Below are 27810 nucleotides of genomic sequence, written 5' to 3' on the forward strand. Positions count from 1 at the left end.
TAATTGTTGTGTTTGTTATTGAGCGCCACCTTAATCAGCAGTTGTTTGCTCCTCAGTGGATCTTCAGGTTGTGGAAGTGGTCCAACATGGCGCCTAGAGCCCAGCTTGTCTCCACGTTGTTCACTTTCTTGGTCAGCTAGGAGGGGAAAAAGTCCAACACCAAATCACTCAAATGCCTTTTGTATTTATTGAAATAAAAAAGTTAACAGAATTTCTGTCTATTATTTCCCTTTTTTTCCCCATTCACTTTTTATGTCAGAGAGCTGGAATCTTTAGCATGAGGTCTGGGGCATCACTCCTTTTGTGTTGTTAGGGTGACAGACAAGGGTCACACACAGCCATCTTTGTAATTACTGAGCTTCTGCTTGTCTAGGCTCAGTTAAAATGGTAATAAATCTAATTGGAACCATGCTTATATCTTTTAATGCGAGTTAACAGATTATGATTCATACAACTAAGTCTGAGCTACACAACTTCCTGTCTCTGTTTCTTCTGTTGCGTCCTCATAAACAAAGCCACAAGCTCTGTTGATTATGTTATGTTATATGGCCTCACCTGCAGCACAGTGCTCTCCTTGAATCCAAACCCATCCTTGAGCAGACAAGTGATGTAGGTCATGTCCATACAGAGGAAAGGGCTGATGGTGGGGTACTTGGTCATCTTATTGCACACTGAGCAGAGGAAAAAGATGATAATGTGTGTTAGGTTCGATAATCAGCCATCTGTATTCTGCTGAGAAGATGAGGGCAGGTTTTCAGATAGCAACGAGGACACAAGTCCAGACTATTGAGATGCACACTGTGTCTCAAGTACAGGGAGCTGCACATCTGTCATAATAATGCTGCATTGCTTTGCCCATCTCACCCTCTTTAGCTCTCTTCTTGAAGTCTCTGACCTCCAGCCTCCCTCCTTGGACCCCATCTGCAACAAGGGGTGATTAGGGTCATCTTACTCACATTTTAAATGCTATACCATTCATTACAAGAGCAGATTTACATGCACATTTCCATAATACTGATAATAGAGCTTGTGGCCTTTCAGTGTGGACGGGCAGAGGATAGCAATTTCTCTAATAACTACACACCTATAGCTCGTCAAATCCACAGAGACAGGTGCAGATGACTCACATTTTCCAGCCTCTGTCTAGCACTAGAATGGGTAATAACACCCTGCTGGATGTGTATAATTATGTAAGGTGTGTACACAGGGTGTGTGTGTGTGTGTACTAACCAATAAGGCCCGCATCCACAGCTCTGTCAAAGTAATAGGAGAATGCGTAGAAAACATTGCTGTCTTCGAGCTCATACGGCTGATGAATGACGCCCTTCACCACCTTAAGTACTTCCTGATAACACAGCTTGAATCCTGCATAACCTGGAGAGGAAACAGAGAATGTGTTGTAAATTATGCATCTTCTGTTGGAGCAACCTTATGAAATGATACGTAATTCAACTAAGTCTATTTTAATGGGCTTTGCTAACATTACTGCTAATGATGTGCTGCTATCAAAAAAATTCTGTCATGTATTTTGCTCATGTAACTTCATTAACGCCAGATGTCTGCTAACACTTTTGGTCTAACCCAAATATGAGGGAAATAAGGGGATAATTTAAAGGATGTTTCAAAATGTTCTTCCCCCAAAAACAGTAGCTTCAGATTCATTCTTCTCACGACTGAGTAAACTTAAACAGGATCTTACCGTCTGGGTCCCCGCTCACTTGATAGGTTAGGCCTCCAAAGCTCCATTCATCCCTGAATTTCTTTGGCAGGCAGGAACTTTTAAAGACCCGCCACTCCAACCCTGTGCGAGCAAAGACATGACCTGTTTTAAACTCCTAACTGGCTTGACGGCCTCACACCTGGTTACCACAGTCTGAGACTGACTCAAGAACTCTGATCGTCACTAAAACAATTTTTCTCTGAAGCCCTTCTGTGATTCATTTCAGGGTCTCACTTGAATTGTTTGTCAGAAAGGAAGACTTGACGTACATCACACAAAAACAGCTTTCTCTTCTTATATCCATCTCTCGGTATTTGGTGAAATAAGCAGGGAGTAAAAAAACACCAGAGAGAGCACTTGGAAAACTGACTCACTGTTGTGTCTCAGCATCCTTCAGAGACACACTCACTGAACAACACTGACCCACAACTAATGGTCACAGAGCACCTTTTCCCTCATGTACAGCACAGTACCTTCTGCACCCAGAGCACCCAGTGTGGCCAGTCGCGCTGCCATCAGTCCATTTCCCAGGTAACTGGATGAAGTCAAAGGATTGTTATTGCAGTTACAAAACCAGGAACAGACTGTGCACATAACAAATAAGTCATTCTGAAAATAGGCCAAACAAATGGTGCCTGCCTATTATTCACATCCTAATGACTAAACCGATAATAGAAGTTTTCCTAATTAAAATCAGATTCAAGTTACATCAACGAAGTCAGTGGCATTTGAAACACAACCAGTCAATACTGGAAACCAATTTAACAATGTAAAAAATATATATGACCTTTAAAATAGATTAAACCAGGAACTGATCTGACGCAATCATTTATAATGCAAATGTAGATTTACTTTGTTTTATGCAACATTAATTATCTGTTACCTGTAAGTGTATAATTCAAATGTTGAGTTGAAGATGTCAAATCTGGCAATGTAATCAGCAACGGGAACACTTTCAATGGTTTTCTAAAGTGGAATATAAAAGAGTGAGTTACTAATCAACACAGTGTTCACTTTAAATTGAATTAAAGAGAATTCTCTACACATGCAAACAAACAACAGACCCTCAGTTTTGGCAGGAAAGTGATCTGCGTAGATCCTCCTCCCAAATCCAATATGCCCACAGTGTTCTTGGTTTGTGCGTTCAGGTGACCTGAAAACATTTCCAACTTTAATTCAGCAGCCACAACAGAGAAGAGCTAATCAGATGTACCTTAGATGATATCTTCAAAAGGCCTATTTGGCACACACGAGCTACCCAAAAGTATAAAATCCCAGCAGCGGGCCCGATAAAGATCAGAGCAATCCGCTTTAGGCAAAGAAATTGTAGCTGTGTACATTCAGCCTCTATTTTTTAACAAGGATCTATAATAAGACACTATGACAATTTCAGACACCAAGTTAAATTTGGATATACAGTATCTGAGCTTAGAAAACAATTTAATGTAGAGAAATATTCAGTATTATGTCACAGACTGCACTTACCTGTCAAGAAATTCACAGATATCCAGGCCAGGATTCCTACATTTACAACATTTGCAAAATCGAGAAAAGAGAAAACAGTAATTTAAGGTGCAATGCAGGAGTTCATTTTAGAACAGCTGATGACAAATTTCCACAGAAATTACAATGGTTACAGCACATACAAACACGTGTGAGTAAGAGCTGTGATTCTAAAAACCAGGCTGAGACACTGACAAATCAATTACACTGTGGCACAACAGACAGTAACACTTAACATAATCGGGGCCTTTTAAGGTATTACAGACTTGTGGTGAAAAGGAATTTCAATTTCTTAAGTGTCATCAAAAAATAGAGCAATAATCTGCAGTGATTTAGTGAAATGTCTGCAGTAAACAAAGATTCCTGATAGAAATTGCACAGCACGCTAAAAGTAGGGCAGAGGAATCACTGATGCCACCTACAAAGTACTGCAGGCAGAACACGAGTGGCTGTGATAACTGACGAATGTGCTGCTTGTCGTTGCAGATGGTGGGGCAGACGTTACCTTCATATGTGCCGTTCATTATGGTGACGCTGTCGTCTGGGACCAGAAAAGGAGATTCATCAAACACATGTTGAACCTGAGGAGGTAGAGGAAGAGAGGGAAGAAAGGAGGAGTGAGGGAAAGAGAGAGAGAGAGAAAGAAAGGGGTAGAGGCAGAGGGAGAATGAGAACATGAGGGAGCAAAGGAAAGCAGCAGAAAAATGGCTTTAATGTTATCTACTGTAATGGTAGCTCATCCAGAGGTGCCCTCCGCTTGAAGGGATTAATTAATTCCCTCAGGGGGATTAATAAAGTATCATTTATCTTCCAAGGTGCCCCAGGGCCATCAATTACTATCTTATCCCCACCACAAGAGCCATCCACGCTAAGCTCAAAGCACTCTGATAACAATACTTTTCCTCTTGTCTCTGTACCACCTGCCACAGCACTGAAAATGTTCTTTCTTTTCCTGCCTGCTCCTTCACTGGATAAGAGGTTGCACTTTCCCTTGAAAGTGTCAGACAATGTAGTGCCTAACGACTTCCCTACGATAAAGAACTGTACTCTACAGAATCTTTCTATTGTGTAAACAGTGCTCTGGAGCTCTCAATCATATCTCATGTCTTAGTATCAGTGTACTCCTTTACCTGGTCCAGGAGAGCCTGAGCTTTCTCTGGGGCCAGCAGCCGAAGACCAGCTGTGGCTCTGAGAACCACTGGGGTCCTCTTCCACTCCAGGCGAGGCACAGTCTTCTTGGCCACCTTCAACAGCATGCTCACGGTGTGTCCCGCCTTTAGAAAACACAGACAATGCTCACCACAAAACTGCAGTTCACAGAACTGACTTGACAAACAGGGTGACTGGGTAGAGTTGAGAAAACACTTGCTTGAATCTTCACTTGTCATTTTTCTCTTCTCACTTCATATTTTATTACCAGTGCGATTCCCTGCAGAGGGAGGCTATTGGCAGCGTTTCTGAGCACAGTGTAGACCTTTTCTCTTTGGCTCAATATAATTGATTGGATTTGACAATGAACTCACCATTTCAGGGTAGTCAGCATATGCTGATAAACCAGGCTTTATGGAATGGAACATCTCATTGTCCAAAACCGGCAGCTTGTCTAAAAGATACAAGATCCACCCACATCAAAATACGCACCAGCTATTAAAAGCATTAAGTGGCCCAAATCTGCTTAGCATACATATGCAGAATATATCCTCTTACTAAAGATGAGGCATGTTGGCTTGAATATGACAAAATAGGATTATTACTGAAAAAAAGAAACAGTAAATGAAGTCAAGTATAACCTCATGTCCCCTGAAGTAAGACTTCACAGGTTTACAGAAGAGAGGCTGTGAGGATAGAAGAAAAGCTGAGGAATGGCAAAACAGCTTGTTAACTTGCTGTTGGCATTATAAATCAATTGCTTTTTTAAAGGCCATGTTCATATAGTATATGACATCCTTGTTACAGTATATATACTTATGACTTCACAGGATTTTTACCCTGGTTGTTGACATGATGAAAGAGAGACTGTGTCCAGCATTACCTGAGTCACCCTGGATAAAGGTGTAAACATGGATGCGTGTGCCTGTGCTCCCTGCATCAAACATCACTGCATAGAAGATACGGCTGTGGTTTGCTGGCCGGCTGAGGCCAGGAAGGATGCCCCCGATGCTGTTGGTCAAGTCCAGGAGAGAGGTCCTGAGCTGGGCTCGGCACAGCCCTGCAACGGCGATCAGGACCAGGAGTAGAAGTTGCACGGTGGGCTTCATCTTCACTCTGGAGAATCGACAAAAAACAAGAGGTCTTCTAGTTAGAGATCTGTAACAGTATTGTTCAATTACACTGCTCCATAGAGCAGCTCAAACTGCTGCTGAGTAGGGAGATGTTAAATTACAGCAGGACAAGCAACAGAGGTGCAAGAAGCAATGAAGTTATTTACACCAGGGCATATGGCCACACCTCGTCAGACTAACAACCACAGGGACACATCCCAAAAATCAGCCTCTCTACCTGCTGAGTAAGCTCCTGTAAGCAATTTAGGGAATGTCACAATTTCAGCATGTTGGACTTAAATTGGTGAACTTTAATACTTTGATCTTGATGTTCGATCAATACACGGCAACCCAAGCATGTCTGAACATCTCTCTACAAAACTCAGATATCTAATGTGAGGAATTCTGATGTCTTAAAAGCCTCAGTCAAGCACTGTTCTGTGGGAAACCCCTACCAAGACAGTCACTCTGATTACATAGAAAATTAAGACATTTTTACTTGAGAATTTTTACTGCCCATGAATTCCAATTTAAGTTTTCAATTTGAGGCATTTAACTTGTCAGGAGCAAGTTATGAAAACAATTATAGAAATACAACAAACATGTCATTCAATGATGGACTTCTTATATTCCACCTCTGTATGAATATCTACTATCAACAACAACAAATTAGCCAAAAATCATCTGTGATTTGAAAGTTGGTTGATACCAACACCTGAAACATGACATTAAACACAGCAATTGAGACTCAAGGTTCTCAAAGTCGCATTATAGAACCTATTTTTAAAAATGTTTACAAAGCTGCATGGTTTAATAACAGTATGTATTAGTATCAAAACCATAGTAACAGTACTGTTTCAGCAGTATCTATATTGTAACCAAAAAGTCTGGATCTACAAGACCTTATAAAGGATTAGCCCTTGGAAGTTTGTGTTCTTGGACTTTCATGAGGCTTTGTTTGTATAAAACTATATAAGGTTAATTATATTTCTTATGTTTTTAAATAGAGTATATATTAGTGCTTTGGGATGGTTTAGGATGCGTTGATGCTGGATCTTTCCAGGGAATGCTTCAAAAGACACTGGATTTAAAACCCCTTGGACAATGTCAATTTTATAACTAAGATAAACACTTAGCATAAAAGTCTTAAGTATGACTTTTTTGGCCTACTTTGAAGCCTTACTATACTATGAACATTTTCATGACATTTTGAGGCCATAAAAAAGTATGACTTTTTTGGCCTATCTTGAAGCCTTACTATACTATGATGTTTTTTGGCATATTTTGAGGCCATACTAAAGTATGACTTTTATTTGGACGATTTTGACGCCTTACTATACTATGACGTTTTTTATGACATTTTGAGGCCAAAAAAAAGTATGACTTTTTTTGGACGATTTTAACGCCTTCCTATACTATGATCATTTTTATGACATTATGAGGCCGTTCTAAATTATGACTTTTTTTGGCCAATTTTGACGCTTTACAACACTATGACCATTTTTATGACATTTTGAGGCCGTTCTAAACTATGACTTTTTTTGGCTGATGTTGACGCCTTACTATACTATGACTTTTTTATGACATTTTGAGGTAAAAAAAAAAGTTGGCTTTTTTTTGGCTGATTTTGACGCCTTACTATACTATGATGTTTTTTTATGACATTTTGAGTTCAAAACATTTTTTGACTTTTTTTGGCCGATTTTGACGCCTTACTATACTATGATGTTTTTTATGACATTTGGAGGTCAAAAAAAATTTTGACTTTTCTTGGCCGATTTTGATGCCTTACTATACTATGACCATTTTTTTTGACATTTTGAGGCCAAAAAAAAAAAAACTTTTTTTGGCCGATTTGGACGCCTTATTATACTATGATGTTTTTAATGACATTTTGAGGTCAAAAAAATGTTTGACTATTTTTGGCCGATTTTGACGTCTTACTATACTATGACTTTTTTTATGACATTTTGAGGTCAAAAAAATTTTTGACTTTTTTTGGCCGATTTTGACGCCTTACTATACTATGACGTTTTTTAGGACATTTTGAGGTCAAAAAAATTTTTGACTTTTTTTGGCCGAAAAAAACGCCTTACTATACTATGACGTTTTTTATGATATTTTGAGGTCAAAAATTTTTTTGACTTTTTTTGGCCGATTTTGATGCCTTAGTATACTATGACGTTTTTTATGACATTTTGAGGTCAAAAAAAATTTTGACTTTTTTTGGCCGAAAAAAACGCCTTACTATACTATGACGTTTTTTATGACATTTTGAGGTCAAAAAAAATTTTGACTTTTTTTGGCCGATTTTGATGCCTTACTATACTATGACGTTTTTTATGACATTTTGAGGTCAAAATTTTTTTTGACTTTTTTTGGCTGAAAAAAACGCCTTACTATACTATGACGTTTTTTATGACATTTTGAGGTCAAAAAAAATTTTGATTTTTTTTGGCCGATTTTGATGCCTTACTATACTATGACGTTTTTTTATGATATTTTGAGGTCAAAAAAAATTTTGACTTTTTTTGGCCGAAAAAAACGCCTTACTATACTATGACGTTTTTTATGACATTTTGAGGTCAAAAAATTTTTTTGACTTTTTTTGGCCCAAAAAAACGCCTTACTATACTATGACGTTTTTTATGACATTTTGAGGTCAAAAAAATTTTTGACTGTTTTTGGCCCAAAAAAACGCCTTACTATACTATGACGTTTTTTATGACATTTTGAGGTCAAAAAGAATTTTGACTTTTTTTCACCGATTTTGAGGCCTTACTATACTATGACGTTTTTTATGACATTTTGAGGTCGAAAAATTTTTTGACTTTTTTTTGCCGAAAAAAACGCCTTACTATACTATGACGTTTTTTTATGACATTTTGAGGTCGAAAAATTTTTTGACTTTTTTTCACCGATTTTGATGCCTTACTATACTATGACGTTTTTTATGACATTTTGAGGTCGAAAAATTTTTTAGACTTTTTTTGGCCGAAAAAAACGCCTTACTATACTATGACGTTTTTTATGACATTTTGAGGTCAAAATTTTTTTTGACTTTTTTTGGCCGAAAAAAACGCCTTACTATACTATGACGTTTTTTTATGACATTTTGAGGCCAAAAAAATTTTTGACTTTTTTTTGGCCGATTTTGACGCCTTACTATACTATGACGTTTTTTATGACATTTTGAGGTCAAAAAAAATTTTGACTTTCTTTGGCCGAAAAAAACGCCTTACTATACTATGACGTTTTTTATGACATTTTGAGGTCAAAATTTTTTTTGACTTTTTTTGGCTGAAAAAAACGCCTTACTATACTATGACGTTTTTTATGACATTTTGAGGTCAAAAAAATTTTTGATTTTTTTTGGCCGATTTTGATGCCTTACTATACTATGACGTTTTTTTATGATATTTTGAGGTCAAAAAATTTTTTGACTTTTTTTGGCCGAAAAAAACGCCTTACTATACTATGACGTTTTTTATGACATTTTGAGGTCAAAAAAATTTTTGACTTTTTTTCACCGATTTTGATGCCTTACTATACTATGACGTTTTTTATGACATTTTGAGGTCGAAAATTTTTTTTGACTTTTTTTGGCCGAAAAAAACGCCTTACTATACTATGACGTTTTTTATGACATTTTGAGGTCAAAAAATTTTTTGACTTTTTTTGGCCGAAAAAAACGCCTTACTATACTATGACGTTTTTTATGACATTTTGAGGTCAAAATTTTTTTTGACTTTTTTTGGCTGAAAAAAACGCCTTACTATACTATGACGTTTTTTATGACATTTTGAGGTCCAAAAAATTTTTGACTTTTTTTGGCCGATTTTGATGCCTTACTATACTATGACGTTTTTTATGACATTTTGAGGTCAAAAAAAATTTTGACTTTTTTTGGTCGAAAAAAACGCCTTACTATACTATGACGTTTTTTATGACATTTTGAGGTCAAAAATTTTTTTGACCTTTTTTGGCCGAAAAAAACGCCTTACTATACTATGACGTTTTTTATGACATTTTGAGGTCAAAAATTTTTTTGACTTTTTTTTGCCAATTTTGACGCCTTACTATACTATGACGTTTTTTTATGACATTTTGAGGTCAAAAATTTTTTTGACTTTTTTTGGCAATTTTGACGCCTTACTATACTATGACATTTTTTATGACATTTTGAGGTAAAAAAAAAAATTACGTTTTTTGGCCGATTTTGACGCCTTACTATACTATGACGTTTTTTATGACATTTTGAGGTCAAAAAAATTTTTGACTTTTTTTGGCCGAAAAAAACGCCTTACTATACTATGACGTTTTTTATGATATTTTGAGGTCAAAAAAATTTTTGACTTTTTTTGGCCGAAAAAAACGCCTTACTATACTATGACGTTTTTTATGACATTTTGAGGTCAAAAAAAATTTTGACTTTTTTTGGCCGATTTTGACGCCTTACTATACTATGACGTTTTTATGACATTTTGAGGTAAAAAAAAAACGTGACTTTTTTTGGCCGATTTTGACGCCTTACTATACTATGACGTTTTTTTATGACATTTTGAGGTCAAAAATTTTTTTGACTTTTTTTGGCAATTTTGACGCCTTACTATACTATGACATTTTTTATGACATTTTGAGGTCAAAAAAAAAATTAAGTTTTTTGGCCGATTTTGACGCCTTACTATACTATGATGTTTTTTATGACATTTTGAGGTCAAAAAAAATTTTGACTTTTTTTCACCGATTTTGAAGCCTTACTATACTATGACGTTTTTTATGACATTTTGAGGTCAAAAAAATTTTTGACTTTTTTTGGCCGAAAAAAACGCCTTACTATACTATGACGTTTTTTATGATATTTTGAGGTCAAAAAAAATTTTGACTTTTTTTGGCCGAAAAAAACGCCTTACTATACTATGACGTTTTTTATGACATTTTGAGGTCAAAAAAATTTTTGACTTTTTTTCACCGATTTTGATGCCTTACTATACTATGACGTTTTTTATGACATTTTGAGGTCAAAAAAAATTTTGACTTTTTTTGGCCGATTTTGACGCCTTACTATACTATGACGTTTTTTATGACATTTTGAGGTCAAAATTTTTTTTGACTTTTTTTTGGCTAAAAAAAACGCCTTACTATACTATGACGTTTTTTATGACATTTTGAGGTAAAAAATTTTTTTGACTTTTTTTGGCCGAAAAAAACGCCTTACTATACTATGACCATTTTTATGACATTTTGAGACCATACTAAATATTCTGAAGCCTTACTATACTATGATGTTTTTTGGCACATTTTGAGGCCATCCTGTAGATATTGTATTTCCTGTATATATTGTATTTCTTTGTGTATATATTGTATTTCATTCTGTATATAATGTATATCTTCCTGTATATATTGTATTTCGTCCTGTATATAATGAAATTTTGAGGCCATACTAAAGCATGACTTTTTTTGGCACATTTTGAGGCCATCCTGTATATATTGTATTTCCTGTATATATTGTATTTCTTCCTGTATATATTGTATTTCCTGTATATATTGTATTTCTTCCTGTATATATTGTATTTCTTCCTGTATATATTGTATTTTGTCCTGTATATAATGTATATCTTCCTGTATATATTGTATTTCTTTTCCAGGTTTATTTTTCATTTATAGAGTGTATTTATTGTCTCCTTGTGACTGCTGCTACAAACGAATTTCCCCATGGGGATTAATAAAGTATCTCTTAATCTTAATCTTAAGTATGACTTTTTTGGGCCGATTTTGACGCCTTACTATACTATAACGTTTTTTATGACATTTTGAGGTCAAAAAAAAAATTTGACTTTTTTTGGCCGAAAAAAACGCCTTACTATACTATGACATTTTTTATGACATTTTGAGGTCAAAAAAAATTTTGACTTTTGTTGGCCGAAAAAAAGCCTTACTATACTATGACGTTTTTTATGACATTTTGAGGTCAAAAAAAATTTTGACTTTTTTTGGCCGAAAAAAACGCCTTACTATACTATGACGTTTTTTATGACATTTTGAGGTCAAAAAAATTTTTGACTTTTTTTGGCCGATTTTGACGCCTTACTATACTATGACGTTTTTTATGACATTTTGAGGTCAAAAATTTTTTTGACTTTTTTTGGCCGAAAAAAACGCCTTACTATACTATGACGTTTTTTATGACATTTTGAGGTCAAAAAATTGTTTGACTTCATTTGGCCCAAAAAAACACCTTACTATACTATGACGTTTTTTATGACATTTTGAGGTCTAAAAAAATGTTGACTTTCTTTTGGCCGAAAAAAACGCCTTACTATACTATGACGTTTTTTATGACATTTTGAGGTCAAAAAATTTTTTGACTTTTTTTGGCCGAAAAAAACGCCTTACTATACTATGACGTTTTTTATGACATTTTGAGGTCGAAAATTTTTTTTGACTTTTTTTGGCCGAAAAAAACGCCTTACTATACTATGACGTTTTTTATGACATTTTGAGGTCAAAAAATTTTTTGACTTTTTTTGGCCGAAAAAAACGCCTTACTATACTATGACGTTTTTTATGACATTTTGAGGTCAAAATTTTTTTTGACTTTTTTTGGCTGAAAAAAACGCCTTACTATACTATGACGTTTTTTATGACATTTTGAGGTCCAAAAAATTTTTGACTTTTTTTGGCCGATTTTGATGCCTTACTATACTATGACGTTTTTTATGACATTTTGAGGTCAAAAAAAATTTTGACTTTTTTTGGTCGAAAAAAACGCCTTACTATACTATGACGTTTTTTATGACATTTTGAGGTCAAAAATTTTTTTGACCTTTTTTGGCCGAAAAAAACGCCTTACTATACTATGACGTTTTTTATGACATTTTGAGGTCAAAAATTTTTTTGACTTTTTTTTGCCAATTTTGACGCCTTACTATACTATGACGTTTTTTTATGACATTTTGAGGTCAAAAATTTTTTTGACTTTTTTTGGCAATTTTGACGCCTTACTATACTATGACATTTTTTATGACATTTTGAGGTAAAAAAAAAAATTACGTTTTTTGGCCGATTTTGACGCCTTACTATACTATGACGTTTTTTATGACATTTTGAGGTCAAAAAAATTTTTGACTTTTTTTGGCCGAAAAAAACGCCTTACTATACTATGACGTTTTTTATGATATTTTGAGGTCAAAAAAATTTTTGACTTTTTTTGGCCGAAAAAAACGCCTTACTATACTATGACGTTTTTTATGACATTTTGAGGTCAAAAAAAATTTTGACTTTTTTTGGCCGATTTTGAGGCCTTACTATACTATGACGTTTTTATGACATTTTGAGGTAAAAAAAAAACGTGACTTTTTTTGGCCGATTTTGACGCCTTACTATACTATGACGTTTTTTTATGACATTTTGAGGTCAAAAATTTTTTTGACTTTTTTTGGCAATTTTGACGCCTTACTATACTATGACATTTTTTATGACATTTTGAGGTCAAAAAAAAAATTAAGTTTTTTGGCCGATTTTGACGCCTTACTATACTATGATGTTTTTTATGACATTTTGAGGTCAAAAAAAATTTTGACTTTTTTTCACCGATTTTGAAGCCTTACTATACTATGACGTTTTTTATGACATTTTGAGGTCAAAAAAATTTTTGACTTTTTTTGGCCGAAAAAAACGCCTTACTATACTATGACGTTTTTTATGATATTTTGAGGTCAAAAAAAATTTTGACTTTTTTTGGCCGAAAAAAACGCCTTACTATACTATGACGTTTTTTATGACATTTTGAGGTCAAAAAAATTTTTGACTTTTTTTCACCGATTTTGATGCCTTACTATACTATGACGTTTTTTATGACATTTTGAGGTCAAAAAAAATTTTGACTTTTTTTGGCCGATTTTGACGCCTTACTATACTATGACGTTTTTTATGACATTTTGAGGTCAAAATTTTTTTTGACTTTTTTTTGGCTAAAAAAAACGCCTTACTATACTATGACGTTTTTTATGACATTTTGAGGTAAAAAATTTTTTTGACTTTTTTTGGCCGAAAAAAACGCCTTACTATACTATGACCATTTTTATGACATTTTGAGACCATACTAAATATTCTGAAGCCTTACTATACTATGATGTTTTTTGGCACATTTTGAGGCCATCCTGTAGATATTGTATTTCCTGTATATATTGTATTTCTTTGTGTATATATTGTATTTCATTCTGTATATAATGTATATCTTCCTGTATATATTGTATTTCGTCCTGTATATAATGAAATTTTGAGGCCATACTAAAGCATGACTTTTTTTGGCACATTTTGAGGCCATCCTGTATATATTGTATTTCCTGTATATATTGTATTTCTTCCTGTATATATTGTATTTCCTGTATATATTGTATTTCTTCCTGTATATATTGTATTTCTTCCTGTATATATTGTATTTTGTCCTGTATATAATGTATATCTTCCTGTATATATTGTATTTCTTTTCCAGGTTTATTTTTCATTTATAGAGTGTATTTATTGTCTCCTTGTGACTGCTGCTACAAACGAATTTCCCCATGGGGATTAATAAAGTATCTCTTAATCTTAATCTTAAGTATGACTTTTTTGGGCCGATTTTGACGCCTTACTATACTATAACGTTTTTTATGACATTTTGAGGTCAAAAAAAAAATTTGACTTTTTTTGGCCGAAAAAAACGCCTTACTATACTATGACATTTTTTATGACATTTTGAGGTCAAAAAAAATTTTGACTTTTGTTGGCCGAAAAAAAGCCTTACTATACTATGACGTTTTTTATGACATTTTGAGGTCAAAAAAATTTTTGACTTTTTTTCACCGATTTTGATGCCTTACTATATATACTATGACGTTTTTTATGACATTTTGAGGTCAAAAAAAATTTTGACTTTTTTTGGCCGAAAAAAACGCCTTACTATACTATGACGTTTTTTATGACATTTTGAGGTCAAAAAAATTTTTGACTTTTTTTCACCGATTTTGATGCCTTACTATACTATGACGTTTTTAATGACATTTTGAGGTCAAAAAATTTTTTGACTTTTTTGGCCGATTTTGATGCCTTACTATACTATGACGTTTTTTTATGATATTTTGAGGTCAAAAGAAAATTTTGACTTTTTTTGGCCGAAAAAAACGCCTTACTATATTATGACGTTTTTTATGACATTTTGAGATCAAAATTTTTTTTGACTTTTTTTGGCTGAAAAAAACGCCTTACTATACTATGACGTTTTTTATGATATTTTGAGGTCAAAATTTTTTTTGACTTTTTTTGGCTGAAAAAAACGCCTTACTATACTATGACGTTTTTTATGACATTTTGAGGTCAAAAAAAATTTTGACTTTTTTTGGCCGATTTTGACGCCTTACTATACTATGACGTTTTTTATGACATTTTGAGGTCAAAAAAAATTTTGAGTTTTTTTGGCCCAAAAAAACGCCTTACTATACTATGACGTTTTTTATGACATTTTGAGGTCAAAAAAATTTTTGACTTTTTTTGGCCGATTTTGACGCCTTACTATACTATGACGTTTTTTTATGATATTTTGAGGTCAAAAAATTTTTTGACTTTTTTTGGCCGAAAAAAACGCCTTACTATACTATGACGTTTTTTATGACATTTTGAGGTCAAAAAATTTTTTGACTTTTTTTGGCCGAAAAAAACGCCTTACTATACTATGACGTTTTTTATGATATTTTGAGGTCAAAAAAAATTTTTGACTTTTTTTGGCCGAAAAAAACACCTTACTATACTATGACGTTTTTTATGACATTTTGAGGTAAAAAAATATTTAGACTTTTTTTGGCCGATTTTGACGCCTTACTATACTATGACGTTTTTTTATGACATTTTGAGGTCAAAAATTTTTTTGACTTTTTTTGGCCGAAAAAAACCCCTTACTATACTATGACGTTTTTTATGACATTTTGAGGTCAAAAAAATTTTTGACTTTTTTTGGCCGATTTTGATGCCTTACTATACTATGACGTTTTTTTATGATATTTTGAGGTCAAAAAATTTTTTGACTTTTTTTGGCCGAAAAAAACGCCTTACTATACTATGACGTTTTTTATGATATTTTGAGGTCAAAAAAATTTTTGACTTTTTTTGGCCGAAAAAAACGCCTTACTATACTATGACGTTTTTTATGACATTTTGAGGTCAAAAAAAATTTTGACTTTTTTTGGCCGATTTTGAGGCCTTACTATACTATGACGTTTTTATGACATTTTGAGGTAAAAAAAAAACGTGACTTTTTTTGGCCGATTTTGACGCCTTACTATACTATGACGTTTTTTTATGACATTTTGAGGTCAAAAATTTTTTTGACTTTTTTTGGCAATTTTGACGCCTTACTATACTATGACATTTTTTATGACATTTTGAGGTCAAAAAAAAAATTAAGTTTTTTGGCCGATTTTGACGCCTTACTATACTATGATGTTTTTTATGACATTTTGAGGTCAAAAAAAATTTTGACTTTTTTTCACCGATTTTGAAGCCTTACTATACTATGACGTTTTTTATGACATTTTGAGGTCAAAAAAATTTTTGACTTTTTTTGGCCGAAAAAAACGCCTTACTATACTATGACGTTTTTTATGATATTTTGAGGTCAAAAAAAATTTTGACTTTTTTTGGCCGAAAAAAACGCCTTACTATACTATGACGTTTTTTATGACATTTTGAGGTCAAAAAAATTTTTGACTTTTTTTCACCGATTTTGATGCCTTACTATACTATGACGTTTTTTATGACATTTTGAGGTCAAAAAAAATTTTGACTTTTTTTGGCCGATTTTGACGCCTTACTATACTATGACGTTTTTTATGACATTTTGAGGTCAAAATTTTTTTTGACTTTTTTTTGGCTAAAAAAAACGCCTTACTATACTATGACGTTTTTTATGACATTTTGAGGTAAAAATTTTTTTTGACTTTTTTTGGCCGAAAAAAACGCCTTACTATACTATGACCATTTTTATGACATTTTGAGACCATACTAAATATTCTGAAGCCTTACTATACTATGATGTTTTTTGGCACATTTTGAGGCCATCCTGTAGATATTGTATTTCCTGTATATATTGTATTTCTTTGTGTATATATTGTATTTCATTCTGTATATAATGTATATCTTCCTGTATATATTGTATTTCGTCCTGTATATAATGAAATTTTGAGGCCATACTAAAGCATGACTTTTTTTGGCACATTTTGAGGCCATCCTGTATATATTGTATTTCCTGTATATATTGTATTTCTTCCTGTATATATTGTATTTCCTGTATATATTGTATTTCTTCCTGTATATATTGTATTTCTTCCTGTATATATTGTATTTTGTCCTGTATATAATGTATATCTTCCTGTATATATTGTATTTCTTTTCCAGGTTTATTTTTCATTTATAGAGTGTATTTATTGTCTCCTTGTGACTGCTGCTACAAACGAATTTCCCCATGGGGATTAATAAAGTATCTCTTAATCTTAATCTTAAGTATGACTTTTTTGGGCCGATTTTGACGCCTTACTATACTATAACGTTTTTTATGACATTTTGAGGTCAAAAAAAAAATTTGACTTTTTTTGGCCGAAAAAAACGCCTTACTATACTATGACATTTTTTATGACATTTTGAGGTCAAAAAAAATTTTGACTTTTGTTGGCCGAAAAAAAGCCTTACTATACTATGACGTTTTTTATGACATTTTGAGGTCAAAAAAATTTTTGACTTTTTTTCACCGATTTTGATGCCTTACTATATATACTATGACGTTTTTTATGACATTTTGAGGTCAAAAAAAATTTTGACTTTTTTTGGCCGAAAAAAACGCCTTACTATACTATGACGTTTTTTATGACATTTTGAGGTCAAAAAAATTTTTGACTTTTTTTCACCGATTTTGATGCCTTACTATACTATGACGTTTTTAATGACATTTTGAGGTCAAAAAATTTTTTGACTTTTTTGGCCGATTTTGATGCCTTACTATACTATGACGTTTTTTTATGATATTTTGAGGTCAAAAGAAAATTTTGACTTTTTTTGGCCGAAAAAAACGCCTTACTATATTATGACGTTTTTTATGACATTTTGAGATCAAAATTTTTTTTGACTTTTTTTGGCTGAAAAAAACGCCTTACTATACTATGACGTTTTTTATGATATTTTGAGGTCAAAATTTTTTTTGACTTTTTTTGGCTGAAAAAAACGCCTTACTATACTATGACGTTTTTTATGACATTTTGAGGTCAAAAAAAATTTTGACTTTTTTTGGCCGATTTTGACGCCTTACTATACTATGACGTTTTTTATGACATTTTGAGGTCAAAAAAAATTTTGAGTTTTTTTGGCCCAAAAAAACGCCTTACTATACTATGACGTTTTTTATGACATTTTGAGGTCAAAAAAATTTTTGACTTTTTTTGGCCGATTTTGACGCCTTACTATACTATGACGTTTTTTTATGATATTTTGAGGTCAAAAAATTTTTTGACTTTTTTTGGCCGAAAAAAACGCCTTACTATACTATGACGTTTTTTATGACATTTTGAGGTCAAAAAATTTTTTGACTTTTTTTGGCCGAAAAAAACGCCTTACTATACTATGACGTTTTTTATGATATTTTGAGGTCAAAAAAAATTTTTGACTTTTTTTGGCCGAAAAAAACACCTTACTATACTATGACGTTTTTTATGACATTTTGAGGTAAAAAAATATTTAGACTTTTTTTGGCCGATTTTGACGCCTTACTATACTATGACGTTTTTTTATGACATTTTGAGGTCAAAAATTTTTTTGACTTTTTTTGGCCGAAAAAAACCCCTTACTATACTATGACGTTTTTTATGACATTTTGAGGTCAAAAAAATTTTTGACTTTTTTTGGCCGATTTTGATGCCTTACTATACTATGACGTTTTTTTATGATATTTTGAGGTCAAAAAATTTTTTGACTTTTTTTGGCCGAAAAAAACGCCTTACTATACTATGACGTTTTTTATGACATTTTGAGGTCAAAAAATTTTTTGACTTTTTTTGGCCGAAAAAAACGCCTTACTATACTATGACGTTTTTTATGACATTTTGAGGTCAAAAAAATTTTTGACTTTTTTTGGCCGAAAAAAACACCTTACTATACTATGACGTTTTTTATGACATTTTGAGGTCAAAAATGACGTTTTTTATGACATTTTGAGGTCAAAAAAAATTTTGACTTTTTTTGGCCGAAAAAAACGCCTTACTATACTATGACGTTTTTTATGACATTTTGAGGTCAAACATTTTTTTTACTTTTTTTGGCCGAAAAAAAGCCTTACTATACTATGACGTTTTTTATGACATTTTGAGGTCAAAAAAAATTTTGACTTTTTTTGGCAGAAAAAAACGCCTTACTATACTATGACGTTTTTTATGACATTTTGAGGTCAAAAAAATTTTTGACTTTTTTTGGCCGAAAAAAAAACACCTTACTATACTATGACGTTTTTTATGACATTTTGAGGTCAAACATTTTTTTGACTTTTTTTGGCAGAAAAAAACGCCTTACTATACTATGACGTTTTTTATGACATTTTGAGGTAAAAAATAATTTTTTGATTTTTTTTGGCCGATTCTGATGCCTTACTATACTATGACGTTTTTTATGATATTTTGAGGTCAAAAAAATTTTTTGACTTTTTTTGGCCGAAAAAAACGCCTTACTATACTATGACGTTTTTTATGACATTTTGAGGTCAAAAAATTTTTTGACTTTTTTTGGCCGATTTTGACGCCTTACTATACTATGACGTTTTTTATGACATTTTGAGGTCAAAAAAATTTTTGACTTTTTTTGGCCGAAAAAAACGCCTTACTATACTATGACGTTTTTTATGACATTTTGAGGTCAAACATTTTTTTGACTTTTTTTGGCAGAAAAAAACGCCTTACTATACTATGATGTTTTTTATGACATTTTGAGGTCAAAAAAAATTTTGACTTTTTTTGACCGATTTTGACGCCTTACTATACTATGACGTTTTTTATGACATTTTGAGGTCAAAAATTTTTTTGACTTTTTTTGGCCGAAAAAAACGCCTTACTATACTATGATGTTTTTTATGATATTCTGAGGTCAAACATTTTTTTGACTTTTTTTGGCCGAAAAAAACACCTTACTATACTATGACGTTTTTTATGACATTTTGAGGTCAAACATTTTTTTGACTTTTTTTGGCCGAAAAAAACGCCTTACTATACTATGACGTTTTTTATGACATTTTGAGGTCAAAAAATTTTTTGACTTTTTTTGGCCGAAAAAAACGCCTTACTATACTATGACGTTTTTATAACATTTTGAGGTAAAAAAAATTTTTTTGATTTTTTTTGGCCGATTTTGATGCCTTACTATACTATGACGTTTTTTATGATATTTTGAGGTCAAAAAAATTTTTGACTTTTTTTGGCAGAAAAAAACGCCTTACTATACTATGACGTTTTTTATGACATTTTGAGGTCAAAAAAATTTTTGACTTTTTTTGGCCGAAAAAAACGCCTTACTATACTATGACGTTTTTTATGACATTTTGAGGTAAAAAAAAAATGTGACTTTTTTTGGCCGAAAAAAACGCCTTACTATACTATGACGTTTTTTATGACATTTTGAGGTCAAAAAAATTTTTGACTTTTTTTGGCCGAAAAAAACACCTTACTATACTATGACGTTTTTTATGACATTTTGAGGTCAAACATTTTTTTGACTTTTTTTGGCAGAAAAAAACGCCTTACTATACTATGACGTTTTTTATGACATTTTGAGGTAAAAAAAATTTTTTGATTTTTTTTGGCCGATTTTGATGCCTTACTATACTATGACGTTTTTTTATGACATTTTGAGGTCAAAAATTTTTTTGACTTTTTTTGGCCGAAAAAAACCCCTTACTATACTATGACGTTTTTTATGACATTTTGAAGTCAAAAAATTTTTTGACTTTTTTTGGCCGATTTTGATGCCTTAGCATACTATGACGTTTTTTATGACATTTTGAGGTCAAAAAAATTTTTGACTTTTTTTGGCCGATTTTGATGCCTTACTATACTATGACGTTTTTTATGACATTTTGAGGTCAAAAAATTTTTTGACTTTTTTTGGCCGATTTTGACGCCTTACTATACTATGAAGTTTTTTATGACATTTTTTTAGGTTAAAAATTTTTTTGACTTTTTTTGGCCGATTTTGACACCTTACTATACTATGACGTTTTTTATGACATTCTGAGGTAAAAAAAAATTTAGACTTTTTTTTGACGGATTTTGACGCCTTACTATCCTATGACGTTTTTTGACATTTTGAGGTCAAAAAATTTTTTGACTTTTTTTGGCTGAAAAAAACGCCTTACTATACTATGACGTTTTTTATGACATTCTGAGGTCAAAAATTTTTTTGACTTTTTTTGGCCGAAAAAAACGCCTTACTATACTATGACGTTTTTTATGACATTTTGAGGTCAAAAAAATTTTTGATTTTTTTTGGTCGATTTTGACGCCTTACTATACTATGACGTTTTTTATGACGTTTTGAGGTCAAAAAAATTTTTGACTTTTTTTTGGCCGAAAAAAACGCCTTACTATACTATGACGTTTTTTATGACATTTTGAGGTCAAAAAAAGATTTTGACTTTTTTTGGCCGATTTTGACGCCTTACTATACTTTGACGTTTCTTATGACATTTTGAGGTCAAAAATTTTTTTGACTTTTTTTAGCCGAAAAAAACGCCTTACTATACTATGACGTTTTTTATGACATTTTGAGGTCAAAAAAAATTTTGACTTTTTTTGGCCGAAAAAAACGCCTTACTATACTATGACATTTTTTATGACATTTTGAGGTCAAAAAAAATTTTGACTTTTTTTGGCCGATTTTGATGCCTTACTATACTATGACGTTTTTTATGACATTTTGAGGTTATACTAAAGTATGACTTTTTTTGGCCGATTTTGATGCCTTACTATACTATGACGTTTTTTATGACATTTTGAGGTTATACTAAAGTATGACTTTTTTTGCCCGATTTTGATGCTTTACTATACTATGACGTTTTTTATGACATTTTGAGGTCAAAAAAAATTTTGACTTTTTTTGGCCGATTTTGACGCCTTACTATACTATGACGTTTTTTATGACATTTTGAGGTCAAAAAAATTTTTGACTTTTTTTGGCCGAAAAAAAAACGCCTTACTATAATATGACGTTTTTTATGACATTTTGAGGTCAAAAAAAAATGTGACTTTTTTTGGCCGATTTTGACGCCTTACTATACTATGACGTTTTTTTATGACATTTTGAGGTCAAAAATTTTTTTGACTTTTTTTGGCCGAAAAAAACCCCTTACTATACTATGACGTTTTTTATGACATTTTGAGGTCAAAAAAAATGTTGACTTTTTTTGGTCGAAAAAAACGCCTTACTATACTATGACGTTTTTTATGATATTTTGAGGTCAAAAAATTTTTTGACTTTTTTTGGCCGATTTTGATGCCTTAGTATACTATGACGTTTTTTATGACATTTTGAGGTAAAAAAAAATGTTGACTTTTTTTGGTCGAAAAAAACGCCTTACTATACTATGACGTTTTTTATGACATTTTGAGGTCAAAAAAAATTTAGACTTTTTTTGGCCGATTTTGACGCCTTACTATACTATGACGTTTTTTATGACATTCTGAGGTCAAAAAAAATTTTGACTCTTTTTGGCCGATTTTGATGCCTTAGTATACTATGACGTTTTTTATGACATTTTGAGGTCAAAAAAATTTTTGACTTTTTTTGGCCGAAAAAAACGCCTTACTATACTATGACGTTTTTTATGACATTTTGAGGTCAAACATTTTTTTTACTTTTTTTGGCCGAAAAAAACGCCTTACTATACTATGACGTTTTTTATGACATTTTGAGGTCAAAAAAATTTTTGATTTTTTTTGGTCGATTTTGACGCCTTACTATACTATGACGTTTTTTATGACATTTTGAGGTCAAAAAAAGATTTTGACTTTTTTTGGCCGATTTTGACGCCTTACTATACTTTGACGTTTCTTATGACATTTTGAGGTCAAAAAATTTTTTGACTTTTTTTGGCCGAAAAAAACGCCTTACTATACTATGACGTTTTTATAACATTTTGAGGTTAAAAAAAATTTTTTGATTTTTTTTGGCCGATTTTGATGCCTTACTATACTATGACGTTTTTTATGATATTTTGAGGTCAAAAAAATTTTTGACTTTTTTTGGCAGAAAAAAACGCCTTACTATACTATGACGTTTTTTATGACATTTTGAGGTCAAAAAATTTTTTGACTTTTTTTGGCCGAAAAAAACGCCTTACTATACTATGACGTTTTTTATGACATTTTGAGGTCAAAAAAAAATGTGACTTTTTTTGGCCGAAAAAAACGCCTTACTATACTATGACGTTTTTTATGACATTTTGAGGTCAAAAAAATTTTTGACTTTTTTTGGCCGAAAAAAACACCTTACTATACTATGACGTTTTTTATGACATTTTGAGGTCAAACATTTTTTTGACTTTTTTTGGCAGAAAAAAACGCCTTACTATACTATGACGTTTTTTATGACATTTTGAGGTAAAAAAAATTTTTTGATTTTTTTTGGCCGATTTTGATGCCTTACTATACTATGACGTTTTTTATGACATTTTGAGGTCAAAAAAATTTTCGACTTTTTTTGGCCCAAAAAAACGCCTTACTATACTATGACGTTTTTTTATGACATTTTGAGGTCAAAAATTTTTTTGACTTTTTTTGGCCGAAAAAAACCCCTTACTATACTATGACGTTTTTTATGACATTTTGAGGTCAAAAAATGTTTTGACTTTTTTTGGCCGATTTTGATGCCTTAGCATACTATGACGTTTTTTATGACATTTTGAGGTCAAAAAAAATTTTGACTTTTTTTGGCCGATTTTGATGCCTTACTATACTATGACGTTTTTTATGACATTTTGAGGTCAAAAAATTTTTTGACTTTTTTTGGCCGATTTTGACGCCTTACTATACTATGAAGTTTTTTATGACATTTTCAGGTTAAAAAATTTTTTGACTTTTTTTGGCCGATTTTGACACCTTACTATACTATGACGTTTTTTATGACATTCTGAGGTAAAAAAAAATTTAGACTTTTTTTTGACGGATTTTGACGCCTTACTATACTATGACGTTTTTTGACATTTTGAGGTCAAAAAATTTTTTGACTTTTTTTGGCTGAAAAAAACGCCTTACTATACTATGACGTTTTTTATGACATTCTGAGGTCAAAAATTTTTTTGACTTTTTTTGGCCGAAAAAAACGCCTTACTATACTATGACGTTTTTTATGACATTTTGAGGTCAAAAAAATTTTTGATTTTTTTTGGTCGATTTTGACGCCTTACTATACTATGACGTTTTTTATGACGTTTTGAGGTCAAAAAAATTTTTGACTTTTTTTTGGCCGAAAAAAACGCCTTACTATACTATGACGTTTTTTATGACATTTTGAGGTCAAAAAAAGATTTTGACTTTTTTTGGCCGATTTTGACGCCTTACTATACTTTGACGTTTCTTATGACATTTTGAGGTCAAAAATTTTTTTGACTTTTTTTAGCCGAAAAAAACGCCTTACTATACTATGACGTTTTTTTATGACATTTTGAGGTCAAAAAAAATTTTGACTTTTTTTGGCCGAAAAAAACGCCTTACTATACTATGACATTTTTTATGACATTTTGAGGTCAAAAAAAATTTTGACTTTTTTTGGCCGATTTTGATGCCTTACTATACTATGACGTTTTTTATGACATTTTGAGGTTATACTAAAGTATGACTTTTTTTGGCCGATTTTGATGCCTTACTATACTATGACGTTTTTTATGACATTTTGAGGTTATACTAAAGTATGACTTTTTTTGCCCGATTTTGATGCTTTACTATACTATGACGTTTTTTATGACATTTTGAGGTCAAAAAAAATTTTGACTTTTTTTGGCCGATTTTGACGCCTTACTATACTATGACGTTTTTTATGACATTTTGAGGTCAAAAAAAATTTTGACTTTTTTTGGCCGAAAAAAAACGCCTTACTATAATATGACGTTTTTTATGACATTTTGAGGTCAAAAAAAAATGTGACTTTTTTTGGCCGATTTTGACGCCTTACTATACTATGACGTTTTTTTATGACATTTTGAGGTCAAAAATTTTTTTGACTTTTTTTGGCCGAAAAAAACCCCTTACTATACTATGACGTTTTTTATGACATTTTGAGGTCAAAAAAAATGTTGACTTTTTTTGGTCGAAAAAAACGCCTTACTATACTATGACGTTTTTTATGATATTTTGAGGTCAAAAAATTTTTTGACTTTTTTTGGCCGATTTTGATGCCTTAGTATACTATGACGTTTTTTATGACATTTTGAGGTAAAAAAAAATGTTGACTTTTTTTGGTCGAAAAAAAACGCCTTACTATACTATGACGTTTTTTATGACATTTTGAGGTCAAAAAAAATTTAGACTTTTTTTGGCCGATTTTGACGCCTTACTATACTATGACGTTTTTTATGACATTCTGAGGTCAAAAAAAATTTTGACTCTTTTTGGCCGATTTTGATGCCTTAGTATACTATGACGTTTTTTATGACATTTTGAGGTCAAAAAAATTTTTGACTTTTTTTGGCCGAAAAAAACGCCTTACTATACTATGACGTTTTTTATGACATTTTGAGGTCAAACATTTTTTTTACTTTTTTTGGCCGAAAAAAACGCCTTACTATACTATGACGTTTTTTATGACATTTTGAGGTCAAAAAAATTTTTGATTTTTTTTGGTCGATTTTGACGCCTTACTATACTATGACGTTTTTTATGACGTTTTGAGGTCAAAAAAATTTTTGACTTTTTTTTGGCCGAAAAAAACGCCTTACTATACTATGACGTTTTTTATGACATTTTGAGGTCAAAAAAAGATTTTGACTTTTTTTGGCCGATTTTGACGCCTTACTATACTTTGACGTTTCTTATGACATTTTGAGGTCAAAAATTTTTTTGACTTTTTTTAGCCGAAAAAAACGCCTTACTATACTATGACGTTTTTTATGACATTTTGAGGTCAAAAAAAATTTTGACTTTTTTTGGCCGAAAAAAACGCCTTACTATACTATGACATTTTTTATGACATTTTGAGGTCAAAAAAAATTTTGACTTTTTTTGGCCGATTTTGATGCCTTACTATACTATGACGTTTTTTATGACATTTTGAGGTTATACTAAAGTATGACTTTTTTTGGCCGATTTTGATGCCTTACTATACTATGACGTTTTTTATGACATTTTGAGGTTATACTAAAGTATGACTTTTTTTGCCCGATTTTGATGCTTTACTATACTATGACGTTTTTTATGACATTTTGAGGTCAAAAAAAATTTTGACTTTTTTTGGCCGATTTTGATGCTTTACTATACTATGACGTTTTTTATGACATTTTGAGGTCAAAAAAAATTTTGACTTTTTTGGCCGAAAAAAACGCCTTACTATACTATGACGTTTTTATGACATTTTGAGGTAAAAAAAAATTTTTGATTTTTTTTGGCCGATTTTGATGCCTTACTATACTATGACGTTTTTTATGACATTTTGAGGTCAAAAATTGTTTTGACTTTTTTTGGCCGAAAAAAACGCCTTACTATACTATGACGTTTTTTCTGATATTTTGAGGTCAAAAAAAATTTTGACTTTTTTTGGCCGATCTTGAGGTCAAAAAAATTTTTGACTTTTTGGCCGATTTTGACGCTTTACTATACTATGACGTTTTTTATGACATTTTGAGGTCAAAAAATTTTGACTTTTTTTGGCCGATTTTGATGCCTTACTATACTATGACGTTTTTTATGACATTTTGAGGTAAAAAAAAAATTATGTTTTTTGGCCGATTTTGACGCCTTACTAAACTATGACGTTTTTTATGACATTTTGAGGTCAAAGAAAAAATTAAGTTTTTTGGCCGATTTTGACGCCTTACTATACTATGACCTTTTTCATGACATTTTGAGGCCATACTAAAACATGACTTTTTTTGGCCTATTTTGAAGCCTTACTGTACTATGACCTTTTTTGGCATATTTTGAGGCCATACTATTTAATTTACTATTTTGTACTATATTTAAAAATATGTACAAAATGAATTACTAATGAATTTTTTATTTATATACGTTTATTATATAAATATGCCTTAATTTACTCCACATAAGAAATAAATTATAAAAAATACAAAAATCAATTATTTACAATTCAACTTTTAACAACACTAAAGTTTCAGCTTTCTCTTTTAAACAAACAAACAATGCCTGTGCAGGTTGTTTGTGGAGCCGGCTCTATATGAAATTATTTTCTCGCAGACTCTACACTTTGTCTTTGCATTATCAATATAATTTAAATGGTTCCAGATTTTGCTTCTTTTCTTAATGTCACTCATTTTCTTAACTATACATTTCTAATGCGTCAATGTTGTCTTTTCTTGTAGCCCCTGGCTCTCTCTCTCTGCCCTTCCTGCTCTCCTGTTCATGTGCCACTGCTGCTGCGAGTGTAACTACCGCCCCTCCCCTGTCTACTCAGCGCAAACACAGGCCGCAAACACATATTGATTAATCATGTGATTAATCGGCTTTAAGAAAAAAGAGATAATGGGGGAAATAACGGCTCCCAATCAGGAGCCGGCTCTAAGAGCCGTTTCATTCGTGACCGACACACCACTACAGCTTTGATACACACAGCACTACAGCATTTCTTGAGAGCAAACTCGAGTTCTGGAGAGTATTAGTGTGTACTGTAGCTGGTTTAGCCAAACATTTATGAACGACAAGTTCAACAACACAACAACCAAGCAGCCGAGATTACTAACTGCTCGTCAGCCGTTACTGTTTTGAATATCTAGCGTTACCGTTAACGGTTGGGTAAAGTGACTTAGCGGCGAAGTTTGCCCACAAGCTATTTAGCTAACGTTAGCTGTCACGCGTTACAGCGGCGGAAATCTGAAATCTGAAGAGAACATATTAAAATAAACGACTGAAAACAACAAAACACACAGTACAGAATCAGTATGTAACTCAACGAAGCGTTTGTTGAACAATAAACACGGCTGAGGCTCACCATGATGTCCGACTAACAAATAATCCTCTCACAGCTGATTCCTCGTGACGTCACCGGTACCAAATTAAAAGTTGTTTTCGGTCTCATGCGGCAGGGCTCACCGGTGAAGGT

At 32.1% G+C, this 27810-nt stretch overlaps 1 protein-coding gene across 1 annotated transcript; it reads right to left on the reverse strand.

The window, feature by feature from the left end:
- On the reverse strand, positions 1-27775 carry LOC121199587 (ectonucleoside triphosphate diphosphohydrolase 5-like). The gene is made up of 14 exons (XM_041064419.1): positions 27700-27775; positions 5256-5488; positions 4747-4826; positions 4354-4497; positions 3729-3804; positions 3206-3241; positions 2785-2873; positions 2604-2686; positions 2194-2255; positions 1700-1801; positions 1231-1374; positions 865-921; positions 556-671; positions 1-136 (listed from the first exon to the last, which is right to left on the reverse strand). The coding sequence occupies exons 2-14, from the start codon at positions 5479-5481 to the stop codon at positions 53-55; spliced, it is 1299 nt and encodes a 432-aa protein (XP_040920353.1). The 5' UTR covers positions 5482-5488; positions 27700-27775; the 3' UTR covers positions 1-52.
- Between the last annotated feature and the right edge of the window lie 35 nt (positions 27776-27810).

This window comes from Toxotes jaculatrix, chromosome 19, assembly GCF_017976425.1.
Source record: "Toxotes jaculatrix isolate fToxJac2 chromosome 19, fToxJac2.pri, whole genome shotgun sequence".
Lineage (NCBI taxonomy): Eukaryota > Metazoa > Chordata > Actinopteri > Toxotidae > Toxotes > Toxotes jaculatrix.